The sequence below is a fragment of the Apodemus sylvaticus genome, chromosome 3 (genome assembly GCF_947179515.1).
Source record: "Apodemus sylvaticus chromosome 3, mApoSyl1.1, whole genome shotgun sequence".
NCBI lineage: Eukaryota > Metazoa > Chordata > Mammalia > Rodentia > Muridae > Apodemus > Apodemus sylvaticus.
This window is the reverse complement of record NC_067474.1, coordinates 132,792,417-132,813,886: the sequence shown is the minus strand read 5'-3', so window position 1 is coordinate 132,813,886 and position 21,470 is coordinate 132,792,417. Positions and strand designations below refer to the sequence as shown.

The 21,470-nt window shown below is 46.2% G+C and overlaps 1 protein-coding gene across 5 annotated transcripts in view; it reads left to right on the top strand.

The window, feature by feature from the left end:
- St3gal3 (ST3 beta-galactoside alpha-2,3-sialyltransferase 3) overlaps positions 1–21,470 on the top strand; it is a 206,034-nt gene that overhangs the window by 116,944 nt on the left and 67,620 nt on the right. For all 5 annotated transcript variants that reach the window (XM_052177152.1, XM_052177154.1, XM_052177151.1 and 2 more), the window contains one exon: positions 7,051–7,143. In XM_052177152.1, coding sequence (XP_052033112.1) covers positions 7,051–7,143 — 93 coding nt within the window. The remainder of the gene's footprint in view (positions 1–7,050; positions 7,144–21,470) is intronic.

The following is a 21,470-nucleotide window of genomic DNA, read 5'->3' as shown; positions in this document are numbered from 1 at the left end:
TGGTAATGGTGTTACAGATGGTTGTGAGCCTCCGTGTGGGTGCTGGGAACCAAACCTGAGTCCTGTAGATGAGCAGCCAGTGCTCTCAACTGCCGAGCCCTCTCTCCAGTCCACTCAAGTATAGCTAATAAATATGCCCACTTTGAGAAGCCCAGACCTAGTGGATTTAGAGACAATGCTGTCTGGAACTGATGATAAGAATCTACCTAATCCTGCATAGGAATATCAGACATGAATTTTTACTGTGACTTTTGGTTAAAATCTGTTGAGACTTGGCCCCTCTGTGGTGCTCACATAGATGCCGGGGCGCCAGTAGATGACAGGCCTGCGCCTGCAGATGTTGGTCTTACTCCTGTCAAGCAGACATTTGGACCTGGCAAGTGGTTTAGAGAGAAAACTTTGGGTAACAAAGGTGGAGGAATAGTTATTTCCCTCTAAATTGATGTTATGTCTGATCATCCAGATGGAGCTAAAGGTAGGGAAGGCAGGTATTGACTCACTAGAGCAGGAGTCATTACTGACAGGTAACTTCCCATCCTACACTTACCTTAAGAGCCACAGAAATCAGAGGAGACCTTGTTACTTGATGTCTCGTTTTTCTTCCTTAAGATTCGGTGGTGCCCAAGCTTTTCACACTGCAACAGACACTGTCATCTGCAAATGTGCTTGACCGCATTTCTGGCTCTCCTGGGATGAATACAGCCTGGGGCCATGAGCTGGACACACACACACACATACACACACACACAGACCCAAAGCATGCGCAGCGTTTAAGTTAGTGTTTTTTCTACCAAAGAAACCAAGGGATTTGATGAAATCAGGAGGCTCAGGGGTTCTTGTAGAGGACTGAGGTTCAGTTCCCATCACCAGCTGGTAGCTCACAGCCATCAGTATGTAACTCCAACATCCTCTTCTAACCTCCGTGGAGAGCAGACACACACATGCACAGACATGCACGTACCAAAACGCTCATACACATAAAATCTATTTTATTTTATTTATTTTTTTAATGGAAACAGCAGGGCTGTTGAGAAGTTCCACAGGTGAAGGGCTCATGCCCTGAGTTCAGTCCCTAAGATTGAATCCCTACAGGTTTTCCTCTGACCTCCATACACAAATTCACACACAGGCACACACACACACACACTCAAACTAAATAAGCACACTTACCTTGGAGTAGGGCTACTCTAGGTGCATTCAAAGCCCCAGCTGCTTGAATAAACCAATTGCTGGAGCCGTGTGAGATGTTTTTTGGTTTTTGCCAGTATCTCTAGATGGTAGGTGAGATGCTTAATGTGTTTGCTTACTATCTAGTCAGCAGGCAGATTCTTCTTTGTGTTTAGGTTGAGAAACTAGCCCTTCCTGGTCTTTGTTGTCCGATACATCATTCATGAAAAGTCACCTACCCTGTGGCAGGAAATAGTTGACTGTGCAGTGATTCTTTTCAGAGCCCGTTTTACAGACTCAATGCAGGACCATTCACCTCAGAGGTTGACATCACTGCTCAGTGTTATCCTTCCTGCTCCTGCAGTGACTCTTTCAGGTGTGACTGCTTTCCTAATGACCACTACAAATGCCACTGTCACCCAGAGCACACCGGGAAAATATGAGTAGAAATGGACTTTTTGGTTGGGCTAAGTTCTTCATTTGAAAGTTTGAGCAGGAACAGAGAGCAGCACACCTCCCAGACCAACCGACTGACTGGACCAACTGATGGACTAACCGATGGACCACGGCTCCTCCTGAGCTCTTGCAGCCCCGCCCGCCTGGGCTGTGGGCAGCGCCCAGCTGCCTTTGCCTTCGCAGCTCACACAAAGCTGTTAGGTCACAGATCTGCCGCCTGGCTCACACTCAGTGTGTTAACTCCCTTGCTCTTTTCACTACCACCCAGAAGGAGGGTGTGTTTATATTTTTAAAGAACTGAAGTGTGGAAACAAGGCTGGAGCCGTCACAGCAGGCCCCTGGTGGGGCTTCTGTGAGGACTGTTGTGTAGCACAGGCCAACACCCCAGAAGGCTACTAAGCAGTCTCCCAGATGAGGTTAAGCTACAGTAATGTCAGCCTCAGAACCCCAATTAGACAGGATCACCCACAAAAGGTATAGAGAGATCCATGCCCGGGCAGGGGACAGAGAGCAACTAGCTACAGCCAGTGTGGATGGGGTCCACACCCAACCCGAAGCTACAGGAAGAAACTAAGGACAACCCAAGGACAGCCAGCCCAGGCACTCCCTTTCCCCCTGCAGAGGGCCTTGTTACTATAGTAACAAGGTTAGAGACAGGAGTCAAAAGGGACAGCTCTGCAGTAGAACTATAGAGACCATGCTCACCAAGTGCACTGGAGACTGCTGGCCAGATCCCTAGCACCAGAGAGAGCACAAGAGAGGGGAGGAAGGGAGGGGGAGAGAGACAGACAGACAGACGGACAGACCACCCTTAAGGAGAAAAGGTTCGTCTTGGCGCCTAAGTGGAGCTGTCGTGGTGTTGTTATTTTCTTACATGAAGGCTGTTTTAGGGGACCAATTCAAATGGCAATGTTTAATAATCAAATAAGGTGACTAAAGCTAAACAAAGCTACTTCTACCATTTCCCGGTTGGTTGCATGGTTGTCCCAGAAGTGGCCCTGGTAATGGGAGAAGTGGATCTCTGGGAAGGGAGGAGGCCAGAACAGAGGCAGCAGTGACGGAGCTTGCTAGGGGCTCTGCCATCCCCACCAGGGGTCGGCTCTGACTGAGTCAGGCGGTGGGTTAGGCTTCTCTCATATCTAGTGCATGGTCCTCTGTGAGACGGTTCTAGAAATTGGTCTGTTGATTGTACAAAATGATGTGTTCCACTGTGCCATTTTCCTACATGCATATAATTTTATTTTATTATTTTAGCCCCTACTCATCTCTATTGTCCTCACCCCTTCTAGAACCCTTCCTCTTCCCAAATTAGGACAAAAAAAAAAAACTGTTTCAGTGAACACCTGCTCATGTCTCTAGTTGCTGCATAACTTACACACACACACACACACACACACACATCCTAACACTCCTCCAAGTCACACAGCTTGCTGAGCAGTGCAGCCAGGACAAAAACCCAGGCAGCAAGTCTAGTGCTAGCTGAGTGAATGAGAAGAAGTGAAGGAGTGGACTGAAGGGAGCATGCCAGGGTGGCAGTGTGCTGTAAGGCACGCAGGGACCACACTCAGGAGCAACTGGTTCTGTTTCCTAAAGATGCAGGGCTTCGGGCCATCCATCGGCTAGGCAGGGCAGGGGTGTCCTTCTCTCTCTCTGTCTCTCTGTCTCTCTGTCTCTCTGTCTCTGTCTCTCTCTCCCTCCCTCCCTCCCTCCCTCTCTCCCTCCCTCCCTCCCTCCCACAGCATCTCTGAGGCATCAGGGGTTTTTCTTATTCTGATTAGTGTATGAATGCACTAAAATACTTCTTACCCTCAAAACAATAAAAACGCATAGCCACCTTTACCCTGCTCTCCCACCAGCTATGTCTGTCTCCTTTATAGCAAACTCTTCACTACAGTCTGTTCTGACTAGCTCCTCCCCTGCTTCCTCTTAGATCTAGTGGAATCTAGAGTTGCAAATACCCACTCTTAGGACCTCACCCCCACCACACCCCACTCCCCTCCACACATACCCTTCCCTCCACACCTCCACTCCCCTCCACACAAACCCTCCCCTTCACACCCCCACTCCTCTCCACACACACCCTCCCCTCCACACAGCCAACCCTCCACCCATCCACCCTCACCTCACCATACCCCCATCCCCACTATACACCCACCCCCTCCACACACCTACTCCTCTCCATACCCTCATCCCCTTCAACCCCCAAGTCCCTTCATAACCCACCCCACCACACAACCATATTGCCCCCCCCATACTCCCACCCACACCCACTATTGAAGCAGCTCCCAGGACTGTTAGCAGCAGCCTGCAGATTGCCTGGTTCAATTCTCCAGCCCAGGTGTCACCCAATCAGCCCCCTCTGTGTTTGACACGTCTGGCCCTGTGGGATGGAATACTCTCTCCTTCGTGTTTTTGCCCCCCCCCCCCGCCCCCTTTTTCATTCAGCATTTGTGTGTTGCTTGAAAAGACACCAAATGCCGGCTTTTGCTGTGCACACCTCAGGCCACACAGCAACTCGTGGCTTGAATCCAGACATGACCAGGTGCTCAGCCTGCCCCGTCCCCTTCTTTTCCTTACAGCACTTGTGCATTGCTGGAGAGGATGGTCAGCCCTCTGCTCCTCTCAGCCCATCCTCACCAGATCCAGGGATCTGAGTGCCCACCTCGCAGGTGGCTCACGCTAGGGGACTCAGGGACTCTCTGTTTCTTCTCCTTGTCAGCGTTCTCTGGAAGCCAGAGGCCAGATGTGGCCCTCCTTCCATTCACTACCAAGACTTGGCCTGCTTCCCTGAACACCCTTCTGAACAGAGTGGGGAGTGGCAGTTGGGTTTTCTTATGGGTTCCAGTCTGGTCATCTGGGCTTCCTCTGAAGAGTGTGTGGTTCACAGTCTTCACCCCAAGGGCCTCTTAGTCACGTTCACTGCACAATGGGTGCTCTTAGTGGACGCAGCACTCATCTTCCACAGTGAAAGGCCAGCTGCAGAGTGCGGGGAGAACAAGGGCAGAATGACTGGATCAGACATCTGGGGGCCTCCTGGCATTTGGAGTGAGTGCCTAGAGAAACTAACTGTTCTGGCCTGAGGGAGCTGGCGGCCATTAATCTCCCTGGCTTTGACCGCTGTCTGCCCCAGAGGTCCCAGCATGCTGTATGACTCAGAATCCTCAACACTCCCCTCATTCTTCTCTCCCTGGGACATTCGGGAGGCCATTTCTAAGGCATTTTAATTTGGTGATGATTGACATGTCTTACTATACCCAGGCTTGCTTTTCTAAATGAATTGTTAGCATTCATCATTCCTGATCGATGGCCTTGCACACCTAGGAAGAGCAGCCTTCTGCCTGCTCTGCCGTCTCCCACTTTTCCGCACCCCATCTGGCATGCAGGCTCTCCTCTCCAGCGTGGATCACCCTAGCCCAGAGCCTTGGGCTGTCCAGTAGCCATTCTTCAGGTACCTTCCAAGAGCTGAGATCATGATCAGGAGAGGAAAGATATGGTCAGAGGTTTGTCTCTTAGCCTTGCGTTCTTCGATGCCCCGTGTTATGGACGGCAGCTGCCATCTGTCTTTTAACTTCTTTGTAAACTTTCTGGAATTCAGATAGACCACAGACAAGTTGGACAACCCTGAGGGTGAGGGTTCTGGAGACATGGCACAAAGGCACTCAAAATGCCACAGCCTTGTGTACATACTTTCAAAGAGTGGAGCGAGACCTCCTTGACCCTCATCTCTACCCATATCCGGCCATGCCAACTGCTCCTACTGGTGCTGGGCTCAAGGCCAACCTCTGTGATCATGTTCCTGGTAGTGTCACGTCATTATCTCTAACTCGAGCAGAGGCAGCTGCATGGTCTCGGGTCTGGCCCTCCATCTTTCTAAGCCCCAAACATCTATTTGTGATGCAGGGCACCTGTTTCCAGGGCTATTGAGAGGAGAGGCTATTAGTCACTGTACTTCATCCAGAAGCTTCCAGGAAGCCCCTAATTGCAATGACGACCAACATCCAAATTTCATTTCCAAAATACAGTTGTAGGAAAATACAGTTTTTCTCCTGTTAGAACCTTTGACTTTGTTTTGTTTATCAAATAAAGTTCCAGTCCCTCGCTTCACATTTGCATCTCATTTGAATCTCATTGGAAGGGAAGGCTTAAAAATGTAGATTTCTAAAATTCTGTTTGTACTTAATGAGCAATCCCTTGCATAAGGCCTGGACTACACCTCAGGGGTGATTTGGACTTGACACCCCACAGTGACGTATGATAGTTTCTGGCTGTCCAGCACAGACACACCCCCACACTTCAGATGCTGCAGGGGTCATGCTGAAGGCCAGCTTGCTTTTGAGCCACACCCATCGAGGCAGCCCGACACTGGTGTGGACGAGGTGAGGGGTGGGTAGCTCAGAGGCCAGGAATCTAAGCTGGCAGGTGACACCACTGGCAAGACCTGTCAGTCACAGGGTCATTTACTGAATATGTCCTGATACTTTCTGGACTGCACAGGGCAGAGCTGTAGTGCAGGGCGGTGACTCCAGAACCACACTGAACACATCAGGATTTGGAAACCTGATGCTGTAGGGTGATCCAGTTATAGTCACTCAGCCAAGACAAGGCCAGGACACAGCCCTCAGACAGTGCTTGCAGTCTCCACCCTGAAGCTTCCTGAGATTTCCTTGTCTTCAGATCACAGTGTGGGAAGGCTGCAGGCATCGGTTTGGTTTTCAAAAAAATTTATAGAGGTCTTTGTGTGCCCATCTCTGTGTGAAGTGCGGGCAGAGGTCTGATCCCAAGGATTTATGCTGGAGTGAGAGACAGTTCTATGGAGGAGTAGTGCAGCCAGGAGTCGGCATAGGATAAGGATCAGGAGACTGCCTGAGCAGAGAGGCAGATAGACCAGTCTGTGGGTCAGGGAACCGCTCCTGTGAAGCCCACCTCTGAGTTTAGTTTTGAAGGCCTGGCATTCTTCAGGAGGAGGACTCAGAGAGGTTCCAAACTGAGTAGGAGGAGAGCATGCTCAACTGAAGGCCACACTGATCCATCAGTAGCTCAGTAACACACATTTGCTGTGTCTGTGTTCACCTTGAATGCCCCTTCTGCGTGGAGATACAGAGGGTGGAAGGGATAAAAGCAGTGGAGACTGAGAAGGTAGGGTCGGGCCAAGGAACTGCAAAGGCCAGTACCTCTGCATGTGTCAGGGCCTTACAAGCTATGCCTTTGTGGTGATCAGTCGTACTATACAGAATATGTGAAACGAAACAGAGGGAGTCCCTTTTGTGGAGGCCACCCGTCGAGGGACCATTTTTATCGGGCTGTCTAATTCTCTTAGGAACTTGATGTAGAAAGGCTTTATTCCATTTCAGTCTCCACAGCTCCTGGTGAACTGATAATCTCCCCGCTCCTCCTGTGCCCAGCTCTGACCTTCTCTCTCCCCCGCAGGCCTGCCGAGCTAGCCACCAAGTACGCAAACTTTTCCGAGGGAGCTTGCAAACCCGGCTACGCTTCAGCCATGATGACTGCGATCTTCCCCAGGTATGTGATCCTTGTCCTCAAAGCCTGGACAGTGTGGGCTGTGGCCCAACCGTGTGGAAGGCCGGTGAGAATGTGACCTTCTTCTGAGGAGGTCACCTAAGTCCCCTCCTCTGTCTAGAGGTTCACTGGTGCCCAGGGAAGGACTTGGTTCTCGTGTGTTCCACACTGCCCACTCTGCTCTTGCCACACTCTATGTTGCATCCAGCCTCTAAAGGCTGGGCCTGGCCTGCAGTGTATTTAGAGGGGAAAGGAGGTAGAATCTGCTTGGCTGGCCCCTGGAAGTCAGGTGTCCAGAACCACCAGGCAAAGCATTGACACTTCTGGTCCTGGAATCATTGGTTAATCCAAGCTGGGTCCCCTTGGCTGGCCTCAGAGAGACATAGCCAAAGAAAGCAAGAATGAAGAGTGTGCTTCTTGAAGCTGGCTAGATTTCAATACCTTCCCTAGTTGTCCACTTTGCACTCTGGGGTGCCTGATCTCCCTTATTTCACACTTACCAAGAAAGTCTGTGCCTGGAGTGGGAAGTTCTGTTTACCAAATGCTTCTATCAAGTGTAAATGTTACCTTTAATATAAATGTATTTAGTAAATTAATATGGTGGCTGCATATTCTTTATCCTAGCTAGTTCCCAATAACGACACAGAGAAGCTAAGATTTATTTCCAAGCTTCATCTTAATATCTAGGCAATCAGATCTATCTTACCCCCTAAGATAATCTGGCTACCTCCCAGCCAGTATGCCAACAATACTTCCAGTTAAGTCTTCCATGTTTTGACTGAACTCTGCAGGATTCTTTCCTCCTTCCTCCTCAGAATAGAACTGTGTGTCTCTTCCTCTCTCTCTTCTTCCACTAACCGATGGAACTATTTTCTCTTCTGCCCAGCCATTGGGTGATCAGCTTTTATTGACAAGGTAGAGAATAAATGGTAAGAGTTATTTATACAAACTTGAGACAGGAGATTCTTGACACAAGAGCTACAGCGTCATACCTGGATTGAAACAAGGAAGGAGGGCAGAGAAATCAGCATTTGAATAACACATGGATAACCATCACACAGCACACAAAGCATTGCACATACAATCAGGCCTTGGTGGGGACAGGGGCTGATGAGCTGCTTTGGGTTCTGGGCATTGAGACGTAGCACTCAGCTCGCTGCAGAGTGCTGGGCAGTTCTGCTCTTTGAAGGAAGGATTCGCCTCCCATCCTCACAAGCCTAAGCTCAAGACATACAACGTGTTTGCAAGAGGGATGCTAGGAAGCGACTGGTACCAAGGGAGATCCGGGATCTTGAGTGGGTACTCATCCCACCTGAGCCGTCCCACATAGCTCCACGTGAGAAGTAAGGGCTGGAGAAGCTGCTGCTCAGACAGGCTCTCAGTCTGAGCTCTGCCTTCTGAACCGACTCCCACTGCTGGCCTCTTCTAGCTGTTACTAAATCCCTCCAACGTGCGAAGCACAGTATACGATGTTCTTACACACTGCTCCATGCCCTAGCCCGGGCGCTTGAGAAGTTTCCTTGACCAGGACTTAGGTTTCTTTTGTAATTGAAAGTAATACAACCTAGGGACTGTGGCTCATGGTCACGTCCCCGGTGACAGCCTCTATCATCACACATTGGAATGTGTTTTATTGTTCTATGGTTCATTCTTTATTCCTAAAAGTTATGTTGGAGATTATCATATGGCTCTGTCTTCTTTTAGATATTTTCATTGTTCTGGGGTATGCTAAAAGCCAAACCCAAGTTCTGTCCCTAAACTATCCCTTCATCCAGCATCCCCTAAACTATCCATTCAACATCCCTATAGCATTTTTTTTAAAGTCAGGTCTTATTATATAGCCCTGGCTGGCCTGGAGCTTGCTGCATAGACCAGACTGGCCTTGAACTCACAGAGGTCTTCCAGCCTCTGCCTCTGCCTTTGCCTTTGCCTTATGGTGCCATTCAGAGTTTTGACAAATGGAACTTTGTGTGACAGCAGCACATCTCATCTCCCCCAGATTCCCCACGTCACGTTTCAGTGAGCTCTCCTCTCGCCCTCAGCCTCTGGCAACTGCTAACCTACTTTCTACCCCTTCAGCGTTCCTAGAATGTCTTATGGACGGCATCACACAGCCTTCAGAGGCAGCCTCTCACACTTGGTGTAATGTCTTCACAGTCCATGCATCCGTTGTATATCCTAGTTGTTGGTTCCCTTTGGTTACTGAGTAACACTCGTTATAAAGATGTGATGCTTCTGTTCGCTCAGAAATCAAAGACATATAAGGCAATTCCAATTGGAAGCCATTATGGAGAAAGCCACCGGAGCACTGGGACTTGGCTTATGGGGAGAGACAAAGCCATTGAGACCCAGTGTCGGGTTTTGAATGAATACATATGTTCCACCTTTCGTATCTGCCAAGCATCCTTCCCTGGGCCTCAGGGTAGGGCAGTGCAGAAATTTGTTATTCTCTCGATTCTTTACAGTATGGAAAATATTGATGGAGTTTAACTCTTCCCCTTTTTTCTCTTAAGGGTATTGTATCTAAGAAATATTTCTCAAACACAAGGTCAGAAAGGCTTTTTTTTTTTTCTTGTTTTCTTCTAGAATTGTTATGGATTTAGCTCTCCCATTTAAGCCTCTGATCTGTTTTTGAGTTCTCATTTGTATATAGTGGCATGCAAGAGCTTGAGATTTCTTTATTTACATACGGGTGTTCAGCAGTTCCAAAGTAGTGTTGGTGACTCCATCAGCACACATACATGTGCACACACAGAGACAGACACATACACACCTATATGCAAACACACTGAATTACCTGTCCACACTTACTGGAAACCAGCTGACATGTGTGAGGCTACTTTTCCGATCTTTGTCCTTGTAACAAATTCACACACAGTTGAATAGTCGTGGCTTCTGTTCCTACAGTTTCATTTCATCCTTTCTGGTATAATAGCCTCTCTTTTTTATTTTGTCTTACTTATCATCATGTATACAATGGGATGGGGCATGCCACAGCACACATGTAAAGGTCAGAGAAAAACGTTGGAGTGGGTCTCTTCTTCCCCCTTCATGTGGGTTCTGGGTTCAAATCTATGCACTCACACTTTGAGGTAAGAACTCTCACCTACTAAGCCGTCTTGCTGGCAACGGCGCCTCTCATTCTTTTTTTCTGGTCTTGCTGGAGTGGGTGGATTCCTCAGTATGATGATGGTATGGTTATGACACTGTTAGCAGTGGTGATCAACTCGCCTTTTATCCCTCCTCACATCCCTGGAGATGCAGAGTAGATGGGCCTGGAACTCTGTCTTCTGATCACATGATTGGTCCACCTGAAGTCAGCCCACATCCTGAGGCTCCCCAAGTGCACATTGACAGTCTCTTATTAGGATAAAACGTGTTCCCGTCACCCCCAAGATTCCAAGGAGTGTGGAGTTCTGTGTCAGATGTTCCTGTCACTCTGAAAGTTACAAAAGTCTTACAAGCTCTGGGCAAGGAATGAGCACCAAAGACCAAACGTTAGAGCAGAACACCCACAATATCAGATCAGAAGACCCCCAGATATCATAGCAGAAGACCCTTCAAAGGTATGAAAGGAGGAGAGCTTTCAGGGAAGGGGGGGCCCCTCAGGAGTGGGAAAGGGGTGCAAGAGGGAGGCCTGGGGATGAAATGACCAAAGTACATCACATGACTGAAGTACATCACACACGCACATTGCAGTGTCTAAGAACTGAAAGCAAATTTTAAAATAAAGGGAAAATATCCTCCCAGTGTTGTTATCTTGCTCTTAGAATCCAGGTCAGAGACCTAAAAATATAATAAAGTTACAGATGCGTATTTGTTCTAATGCCTTCTAATGACTGTTCTGTGACTCCTGAGCTCTTTGAAAGTGTTTTGTCCAATCCCTAGTTGTCTGGGGTTGTGTGTGGTCACGGTATGCTTTCCTAGTTGTCAGGGGTTGTCTGTGGTCACCGTATGCTTTCCATGATTTTTACTTTAAATGATTGAGATCTGAGCTATGGGGCAAAATCTGATCCATCTTAGTGAATGTTCTTGAGAGGAGACAATTTGCTATCATTGGGTATTCCACGAGTGATGGTCAGATAAAGTCGGTGGGTATCAGATAAATGCTTGTCAGACTGCCATGTCTTTCCTGGTTCTCTATCCGCTTAGTTCTGACAGGAGTGCTAAAATCTTCATTCATCAGGTTTTGCTTCATTCAGTTGGAAGCTCTGTTCTTTGGTTCTTATACCCTTACTATTATCATATTTCTAGATTCTGTTGTTATTTTGAACATTTTTTCACTAGAGATAATTCTTGTGAAGTTTTCCTATGATGTCACTCATTCTAATTGCTCCACTTGATTAAAATTGGCTTTATTGATTCATTTGCCCCGTATGTATGTATGTATGTATGTATGTATGTATGTATGTATGTATCTGAAGGAACATACCTTTGTTTGCTCTTGAGCGGTTGTGTGTATGATGGGACAACAGTCCATCCTTGCTTTTAATCTGCTGGTGTCTTTGTGTTTTCATATTTAAGATGGGTTTCTCGTAGACAGCCTAAAGTTGAACCTTGCTTTTTAATACAATATGATGATGTCTGACTTTTATTGGAATGCTTCTAAAGTTATATGTGTCATTGATATAGTTTTGTCTGAGTCTACTATATTATGGTTTATATTTATATATAAGTCATGGATATGGTTGTGTCTGAGTCTACTCTATCACCATTAGTTTCCTGTTTGTTTCTTTCCTTTTGTGCCTTCTTTTGGATTAATTACATACCATGATTTCATTTTACCCTCCCTGTTGGCTTAATAGCTATATTTCTTTGTTTTGTAATACATATTTTAAATTTTATAAGGTATGTTTTCAATTTGTAATTATTTTTTAATATTCATATGGAATGTAACAACCTTATGAAACAATATGTTCCATTCTTTGTGCTATTTTCTCATTCACTTTACATCTATTAATTTACCTATTATAAAGCTACAGTATTGTTTCACTTATTTCTCCTTAACACACTCATGTTTAAAAATAAGATATTTTAAATATAAAAGAACTCTTTTTTAACTTGTTTTTGTTTTGTTTTTTGGATTTTGGTTTTTTCGAGACAGGGTTTCTCTGTGTACCCCTGGCTGTCCTGGAACTCACTCTGTAGACCAGGCAGGCCTCGAACTCAGAAATCCGCCTGCCTCTGCCTCCCAGAGTGCTGGGATTACAAGCGTGCGCTACCACCGCCCGGCTAAGAACTCTTTTTTAAAGATTTGTTTGTTTGTTTGTTTGTTTGTTTGTTTGTAATTGAGTACACTGTAGCTGTTCTGATGGTTGTGAGCCATCATGTAGTTGCTGAGAATTTGAATTCAGGACCTCTGCTCATTCTGGTCAATCCCGCTTACTCCAGCCCTGCTCTCTTTGGCCTAAAGATTTATTTATTATTATATATAAATATTCTGTCTTCAGTAGCTGTCTTCAGCCACGCCAGAAAAGGGTGTCAGATCTATTTACGGATGGTTGTGAGCCACCATGTGGTTGCTGGGATTTGAACTCAGGACCTTTAGACGAGCAGTCAGTGCTCTTAACCACTGAACCATCTCTTCTGCTCCATTTAAAAAAAAAAAAAAAAAAAACTCTTAAAATTCATCAACGAAAAAGAGCCACTTGGTTTTAAAATAGACAAAGAGCTTATATAGGTGCCTCTCAAAGGAAGATACGCACATGGCCAAGAAGCATACCAATGATGCTTAATGTCACCGATTAAAGAAATGCAAAGCAGGAGGAATCGAGAAGCCACCTATACACATAGCTGCTGTCCAACAAAATGAGCTAGCAAGAACTTACAAGGTGTAGAGAAATTAGAACAGTGCAGAATGGGGAATGCTGGCCATTCCCAAAATCATTAGCGCAGGGTTAGCTTGTGATCCAGCAATTCTCCCTTGTGCATAGCGAGAGCCGCTGAAGTCAGAGACTCCCCTCTGCACACCCAAGGTCATAGAGTCACTGTTCATAACTGCCTTAAGCTAGAAGCAACCCAAGGGCCTATCAGTAGATGAAGGGAAAACAAAGCAAGTTCAGGCAGAGAAGTAATCTTTCTGCAGGAAAAAGAAGCACCTCTGACTCACTGCAGTGTGAACCCCTGAAGATGTTACACCCAATGCAATAAGCCAGTCACAAAAGGGACAGATGTTGGTGATTCCAGTAACACTCAATAAATACATATTTCCATCTTCCGGATGAAGAACCTCTTTTAACTTTGTGCTTATGTGTGTGTGCATGTGTGAGTGCAAATACATGTGTACATATGTGCATATACCTGTATGCACACGAATGTCATGAAGTCCTTCAGTTTGCCTGAGACAAGTCTTTGTTATGCTCTTGGCTTGGGAGGTTTTCCTGGCGGGATAACAGCTCTTCCCTCAGCCACACCTCCTTGCGGGATTTTAAATCAGCTCCTTTTCTCTTTATCCCGACTCCTTGTGACTTTATTGAATTACTTAACAAGCACTTGCTTAGGGCTTGCTATTTTCTTTATCTAAAGCTTGCATAATCTCGGCCAGAAAGTTTTCTCTTGTTTATTCTTTCAGAGATGCATTGCTTCTGCCTTTTGCAGTTTTTCTCTTCATCCACAGTGTCTAATATGATTCTCATGCTGCCTGATGATCTATGGATTCATGGTTTTCTTTGTCTTGTCTGATTTTTTCCTTTTGTAGCATCTAAAACTGTATTTAAACCACAGTATCTGTAATAGTTATAAGGTATAAACAATCTAAGCATGCATTTTATATATGTTTTCATGTTTTTTTAATGAACTCTTCTGTCTGATTGTTTTTTTTTTATGTCCATGGGTTGTTTTAGGGTCTTCCTTCCTCTCTTCCTTCCTTCCTTCCTTCCTTCCTTCCTTCCTTCCTTCCTTCCTTCCTTCCTTCCTTCCTTCCTTTTTCTGCATGATAAACATGTTTGTAGTAACTGTGTGAAGACCTGACTCAGAGGGGGAAGGATTAGAAGGTGTAGCCTTATTAGAGGAGGTGTGTCATTGGAGGTGAGCTTTGGGCTTCGAAAGCCCATGCTATTTCCAATTAGCCTGTTCTCGTTCTCCCTCTCCCTCTCCTTCCTTCTCTCCTTCTCTCCCCCACCTCTCCCCCTCCCTCCCTCCTTCCACCCCCTGCTCGAAGATCAGGCATAAGCACTCTCAGTACTTCTCCAGCCCCATGCCTGCCCTCCTGCCCACCCACCCACCCACCTGCCTGCCTGCCAAGTTCCCCATCCTAATGGTCATAAATTCTAACTCTCTGAAACTGTAAGCCCCATATAAACTGTTTCTTCTGTAATTTGCCTTGGTCATGGTGTCTTAACCACAGCAATAGAAGAGTAACAGAGGTTGATGTTGAACATTTTTATCTGCCAACTCTGGGGTGGCTTCTATTGATACATATTTTTCTGGGTCTCTACCTGGTAATTATCAGACGTAATAGGTTTTCACACTTTTCTGTGCTAGATTTTGTTGTAATCCTTTAAAAAACACTGGATTTTGGTACGTTTAGCTAAGTTACGTGGAAACAGTAGTAGCCCTTTAGGCTTGCTTTAGGAGTGTTAGCAAGCCGTTTATCCTTCCGGTGTAGTGCCCTTCTGAGAGCACTGCTGGAGCCTTCTATGTTAGCGAGTAATTCCGCTCTTGCAGTGCGTCTCCACTCTGCCTCGTGGGAAGAGAACAGCTCCTCGTCTGCTATGAACACTAGATTTTTTTTTTAACTTCTTCATGGTGGTTCTTAGCCTCTGAGTCTCCTCTCACGTGTGCGCACGTCAATACTTGGCCAGAGATTTGGGAAGTGCCCTGTGCACTTCCTTCAGTGCTTTCTCTGTCTCTCTCTCATCTGAAGCAGTCTGTCCTGTCGATTGCTCTGTGGCCTTCCTAAATGTCGGAGTGTTCACTTGACTCAGAAAGATCTCCGAGCTTGGTTCCCATCCTCACTGCAGACTGGACGCTGACACTGTGCAGTCAACCAGGCCCTTGGGGGCTCACTGTGTTGGTTTCTGAGGACCATTGTTTCATATGTTTTTCTAGGTGTTAAGTTTGGAACATAAAACTTGCCCCCCATATTCCATGGTAGCTAAAAGCAAATGCCCCCTCTGTTTGTCTCTCTAGTTTGAAACTGTCTCATGTAGCACAGCTGGCAGAGAACTTATGTAGCTGAGGCTAGCCTTGAACTCTTAACCCATCTCCCATTTACTGGCATGCACACTGGGCCAGAGTCCTTTTTTTTAATGTCGTTTTCTGTCGTGTAGGTGTTCTGTATTTTAATTAAGTGCTTCCCTTTTGGTAGACAGTGTCCAAACTTCCCTTTTAAAAACATTACTTTATGAATAACCTTTTTTGAATATCATTTTTCACACATGCAAGACTATGTAGAATAAAGTGCTATTTCCAGATCAAACATTATAAGCACTTTAATTTTGGAAGTTATTGGCACGTTGTCTTCCGTAGTGGTTCTTAAAATTTGCCTACATAGGTGTTAGTTTCTGATGACATTTTCAGTCTTAGTTTCTTCTTTTGTTTCTGTGATATGGTTCCACCCCTCCCCCAAAAGCAACTTAAGGACAGGGGGTTTATTCTTGTCTACAGTTGGGTTGGCCTTTCCCAGCATGGCTGGGAAGGCATGGCAGTAGGTGTGGGGGCACTGGTCATGCTGCGCCTACAGAAGCAGAGGGCAGCGCTAGGCTCGGCTCCTTTCCCTTTTCTGTCTGGTCCATGGGATTACATCACTCGTTGATAGTGGGGCTTGACACCTCTCGTAGCCTAATCTGTAAGCCACCCACAGACGCTCTGAGAATTGTTTCCACGAGGATCCTGGAATCTTCAGGTTTACAGTAAGGTCAACCGTCACATCATATGTGATGACACACCTTTAATGCCAGCACAGGCAGAAGCAGGTGGATCTCTGGAGTTCGAGGCCAGCCTGGTCTACAGAATGAGTTGTTGTAGAGCCAGGGCTACATAGTGAGACCCTGTCTCAAAAGAAAGAAAAAAAAAAAGCAACATCCACTTTCTTCTTGTTCTGCCCTGTTATTTTTAATTTTATAACTTCTACTTAAATTATTGGTCTATCAATTTTGGGTTTAGAAGTGAGGTTTGAGCCTAGATTTCTCTCTATATGAGTAACTAATATTTCTTGACACTTAGGCCAAGAAACACTGGGTAAATTCAAAGTTTTGGATTGTATTATAGCATCAGTATTTTTTAAAAGGTAAAGAAGCAGTTTTGTTTTATGAAAAAAAAATGCCCCCTCCCCAGAAAACTTAACAAAAGTTGATTGACTCTATCAGTGTAATTTGTTTTTAGTCAATGTAAATTGGTTTTAAGTATAAGAAAACTGAGTACTCATAACAAATTGTGCTTTCATTCACTAACACGAGCACGCTTCCAACAAGTCCGTACAAATGAAAATACGTAAATATGTACAGTACACCTACATAAAGAACATCAACCGTCTTTCCAAGACCCTAATTTTTATATGAGTGTTCTGGCAAATATAGAAAAATATAACTGCACACTCTTACATATGCATCCATGCTGGCCCCAGAGTTCAAGGTGGAGTAGAAATCAGTGCTTTTTATGCATGGACTTAGCCATGCTGTAAAACAGAGAGCTGCAAAACAGAACAATGTGACATTTTCACCAGTGCCAACTTTGTGTTGAACTGCAGAGATGACTTCAAAGGCTTACTAGTGCAGGGCTGTTGGTGGTAGCTTTTAAAATAAAGTTAACGTGAAGACGAAACTCCGGAAGCAGAGAAACTGTAAGATGCTCTCGATTCCTCTCCTCCGGAGACCCTGCTGCAGACTTGCACTGCTCTGACTCAATGCTGAGACCCCAAAGCAGCTGGCACCTCTGGTGCTGGCATTAGGTGCCACAGAAAACAGTCTGAGCTGGCACTGGTATCTCATGCCTTTAATCCCAGCACTCAGGAGGCAGAAGCAGAACTCTGCGAGTTCAAAGCCAATCTGATCTACAGAGTGAATTCCAGACAGCTAAGGAAGGCTACACAGAGAAACTCTGTCTTGAAAAACAAAAACAAAAAGGGGAGTGGGGGGAGAAAGGTCTGAACTAACATCTTGGTCTCTACTCTCCCACTGTTGTATGACCCGAAGGAAACTTGGAAACTGAAAGACACTATCAGATTGTGGGATCATAGCTGGGCCAAGGGAACCTCCTTAGCTTGCAATTGCGTATTTTGTAGACTACAACTTTCATAAGGCAGTTTTGATATTGGCGAGTGCACGCCTAATGTGGCCTCAACTGCAGGTGTGTTCTTGATAGATCCACTTGTCCCATAACTGAGGAACACAGATGCCATCTTGGACAGCCATGCACATCTCCAGCATGAAGAGGTCCAGCCCAGAAATTCAAGCTCAAACCTAGTTCTGGTCTCTTCTCTAGTATCAAATTAATCCAGCTTCAATCCTGGAACCAGGCTGACATGCAAATCCATCAACTCTCTAGCATCATCTCTTTTTCCTTACTGTTTTTTAATTGAAAGTAGATTTTTTTCGTACAATATGTTCTGATTACGGTCCCCTGACCCCAGCTCCTCCCAGATCCTCCCTGCATTGCCTCCCACCCAGAGCCATGCCCACCCTTTCTTTCATTAGAAAACAAACATCTAAAATATTATACATATACATCAACCTGGGTTAGCATAACATAATCAAACAGAAGAAAATGAGCCAAATAAAAAAACACAAGAACCACATATAAATGCAGAGGCACACATGTTTACACACACAAAAATCCCATAAAAACACAAAATCAGAAACTATAATGTATACACAAAAGACCTGTAAGGTCAAAAAAAAATCTTAAAAATACTATTGAGTTCATTTTATTTTGGCCATCAGCTACTTCTGGATTAGACCTGTGCAGGCCCTGCGCGTGCTGCCAGTCTCTGCGAGTTCATATGTGCATCTGCCCTGCTGTGTGGAGAAGGTCTTGTTCCTTTGGTGTCCTCCGTCCCCTCTGGTTTTTATAGTCATGCTGCTTCCTTTACCTCGGGGTTCCCTGAGCCCTGAGGAGTGGGATATGATGGAGACATCCCATTTAGAGCTAGGTGGTGCATTGTTCAACTGTGGGTCTCATCTGCTGCTAGAGGAAACACCTACACAGCATCTCTGTATAGTGCCATCAACCTGTGAACTTCATTTTAAGGGGTCTATAGAAATTACACAGATTCCACAGTACCCATGGTGCAGAAGACCCTATATCTTCAACCAGTCTCCCAAAATCAAAAAGTAAAGAGTATCAGAAAAGAGGTGTGTGTGTATGCCTGTGTGTGTGCCTGTGTCCAAGTGTGCATGTGTGCACTCATGCATACAAGTGTGCACAAGCACACACGCATGTATGAGTTAACGCTCTGCAGACTGAGTCCAGGGTGTGAGAACTGTTGGACAGTGCTCGCCTGAACTCTTAGTGCAGAACTGCAGAAGGAAAATGATAGCAGCATCTTGCAGTGCACACCTCGCTGGAAAGACACGAGTGTTAGGCTGCGTCCTCAAGTCTTCGTGCCCTTCTCATGTGTGAACTTGGAAAAGTTTGAGCATAAGTCAGGAAAATGAAATCAGATGACATCTCCTGGGGCTATGTAAATCTTAGATCATTCCAGTAAAGTTGGACACTTAACAAATGAATTCCATTTGCCTGTGACTTTCATTATAATTAGATCTGTGGCTTTTGTTATTGTTGTTTTGTTTATTTTACTGTCTGGGAAATAAATACACATCTCAGAGTAGGTCACATTAAGTACTTTAAATGTTGTTTTAAAGGGAAAAACACATGATTCATTTAAATGCATCACTTAGAACCATAGTGGATATTCAGCGTTCCTGGCAATCCTTTATGCATGCATGTGAGCAGCTCTTTTGCATACTGGTAGAAGATATGATTAAGTTCATTGAATATCATACCTTTAGAAGACTGTGTGTGTGTGTGTGTGTGTGTGTGTGTGTGTGTGTGTGTGTGTGTTCTCCCAAGGAGGCCAGATGGGTGTCGGCTCCCTGAAGCTGCAGATGCAGGCAATTTCAAGCTTCCTGTTGTGTGTCCTGGGAATCAAACTCAGGTTCTCTGCAAGACCAGCATGTGCGCTTTCTTAATCACTGAGCCATTTCTCCAGCCTGAGTGCCATGTCTCTTATATGGTGACCAGTTTGGCCACTCAGAATTGAGTGCCTTCCCCAGGCAAAGCCCATGGCCAGCAGTTTCAGAGGAAAGCAGAGCACTGTCTGGTGCTGCAGGGTGAAGGGCACAGTCACCAATGGCTCTGTGCTAAGAATCTTTCCTATTTCTCTGTTTAAATCCTCTTGGTGACTTTATGACATGGAGTTGATCGTTAGTCCAATTTCAGTGTGATGAAATGGAAGCACAGAGCAGTCAAGGAATACGTCTAGAGTCACAAAGATAAGGAAGGATGAAAGCTGTCCGGGCATTTTGTTTTGTTCTTCAAGACAGGCCTCCTTCTGTAAACCATGCCATTCTGAACTTCACTATGTGGCCCAGGCAGGCCTTGAACTCATAACAATCCCCCTGCCTTAGCCTCTCAAGTGCTAGAATTTATAGACATGGATTGTCATTTCTGGTTGAAACTGGGTTTTGAATCTAAGTATTCCGGCTACAGAGCCAGCATGCCTAACTACTGCCTCAGGCCACAGATGTGGACAGATGGCAAGTGGACAGGGTCCAGATGCCAGCCAGAGGCCTGCCGGTGGCTGCTGAGGCTGCGCTGGAGTGATGCCCCATCATGCAGCGCTGCAGGAGGAAATCGTGGTCTTTTGTTTTTTTGTTTTTGAGATTCACTTTGCTTTAGGAAGGCTCAGTATTATGATTCTTGGACATCTGAGCTCTGGTCCAGGCTGGTGCATTCCCTAGAGTAAAGGGTGGCTATCCAGACCCTGCAGAGTTCTCTAGGGCAGGAAGTCTGGAGTCAACATAGGCCCTGTTGCCTGTTTTAGGACCCTTGCGTGAGAAGGTGTAGGAGGCCCGTTGCACTGCCTGGGGGCTTTGAAAGCTGTGGGCTCCTAGCCAGGGCAGCTGAGTAGCTGGTATCCCCACATTCCAAAGCGCTTTCCTCTCTGCCTCTCCAGAGAAGGATGCTGTGACTTTTATCTCTACAACTTTGGGAGGTGTGGTGAGACTGGGAGGCGTGGGCTGTCTGTCCCATACTATAAATTACAAAATATGAAGTCTTCTTCCCCACTTGAGTTAGATGTCTGTGCTTCAGAGGAAGATGCCCAGCCCCTGCCCTGCCAGGAATGTGATAAGGACTTCCTGTTTCCGGTATCCATAACTCTGGTCCTGTGCTGTCTGTCTGTCCTTTCCCACACCTCTTTCCTTTAAATGCTGCTGTCCCTCAGAAAGCCTTCGAGGACAATGCTCCAGGCAGCCGGCCTAGTCTTTTCATGCTGACTCTCCATATGCTTAGAAACTCTTGAGTTGTCTCCTCCTTCCCTCCTCTGACCTGCTGACTCTCTGAGGAGTCCTTCTGAGGCTCCCCTGCAGGCACGCTCTGTTCCTGTTGCATTTGAGGTGGCCCTCCTCCCTTCTTACCCTGCTTCAGCTAATGACAACTCTCCAACCCAAAGACCCAACTTCCACTTAGCTGACTAAAAATCACCTCAACCCAGTGTCCTCCAGATTCCAACTACACTGAATCAGACCACATCACAGATTTCAGTAACCCTGACCTGAGCAAAACCCCTGAGCTCTCCCTCCTTCTCCACCTGATTATCTAAGCAGCTGCTGAGTTCCAGACCTTCCCAAATCTATAGACTCTTCTCTGAAGTCAGCCTCCCTCCCCACCGCCACCAGGTCCTCCGCCCTCTCCCACTGAGGGAACCTGGGTCTTCATTCTGGTCTTGCTCTTCTGTGTTCTGGTTTCTCCTGCCCCTCCCTGGCTGTGCTGCCATTGTTTGCTCCTTAGTTCCTTCCACAGGTGCTGTACACCCTTGCAGATCTGGGAGATCCACCCCTACACCAGCCAGCCATGCACAAACAACGTCACAGTTGTTAGGGAACCCAGTGCAAGCCAGCCACAATCCTGGACACTGTTCTTGACCTCGGGCTCTACACAACAACCTTACCTTAAGTGCTCTTAGGCCCATTTTAGAGATGGGAAGGCTGTCCATTGTCAGAGGTTACAGTAGCACAGAGCCAGAACCAAGTTCAGCAGCCCCACCCTATGCCTTTATTTTGGGGCTCTGAACCATGCACCTTTTGGGGGAGTGCACATTCCTTTCCTTTTGTTTGGAGGGTGGGTTAGCTGCTTTCGATTGGTTTCCCTCTACCACCAAGCCCTTGGGT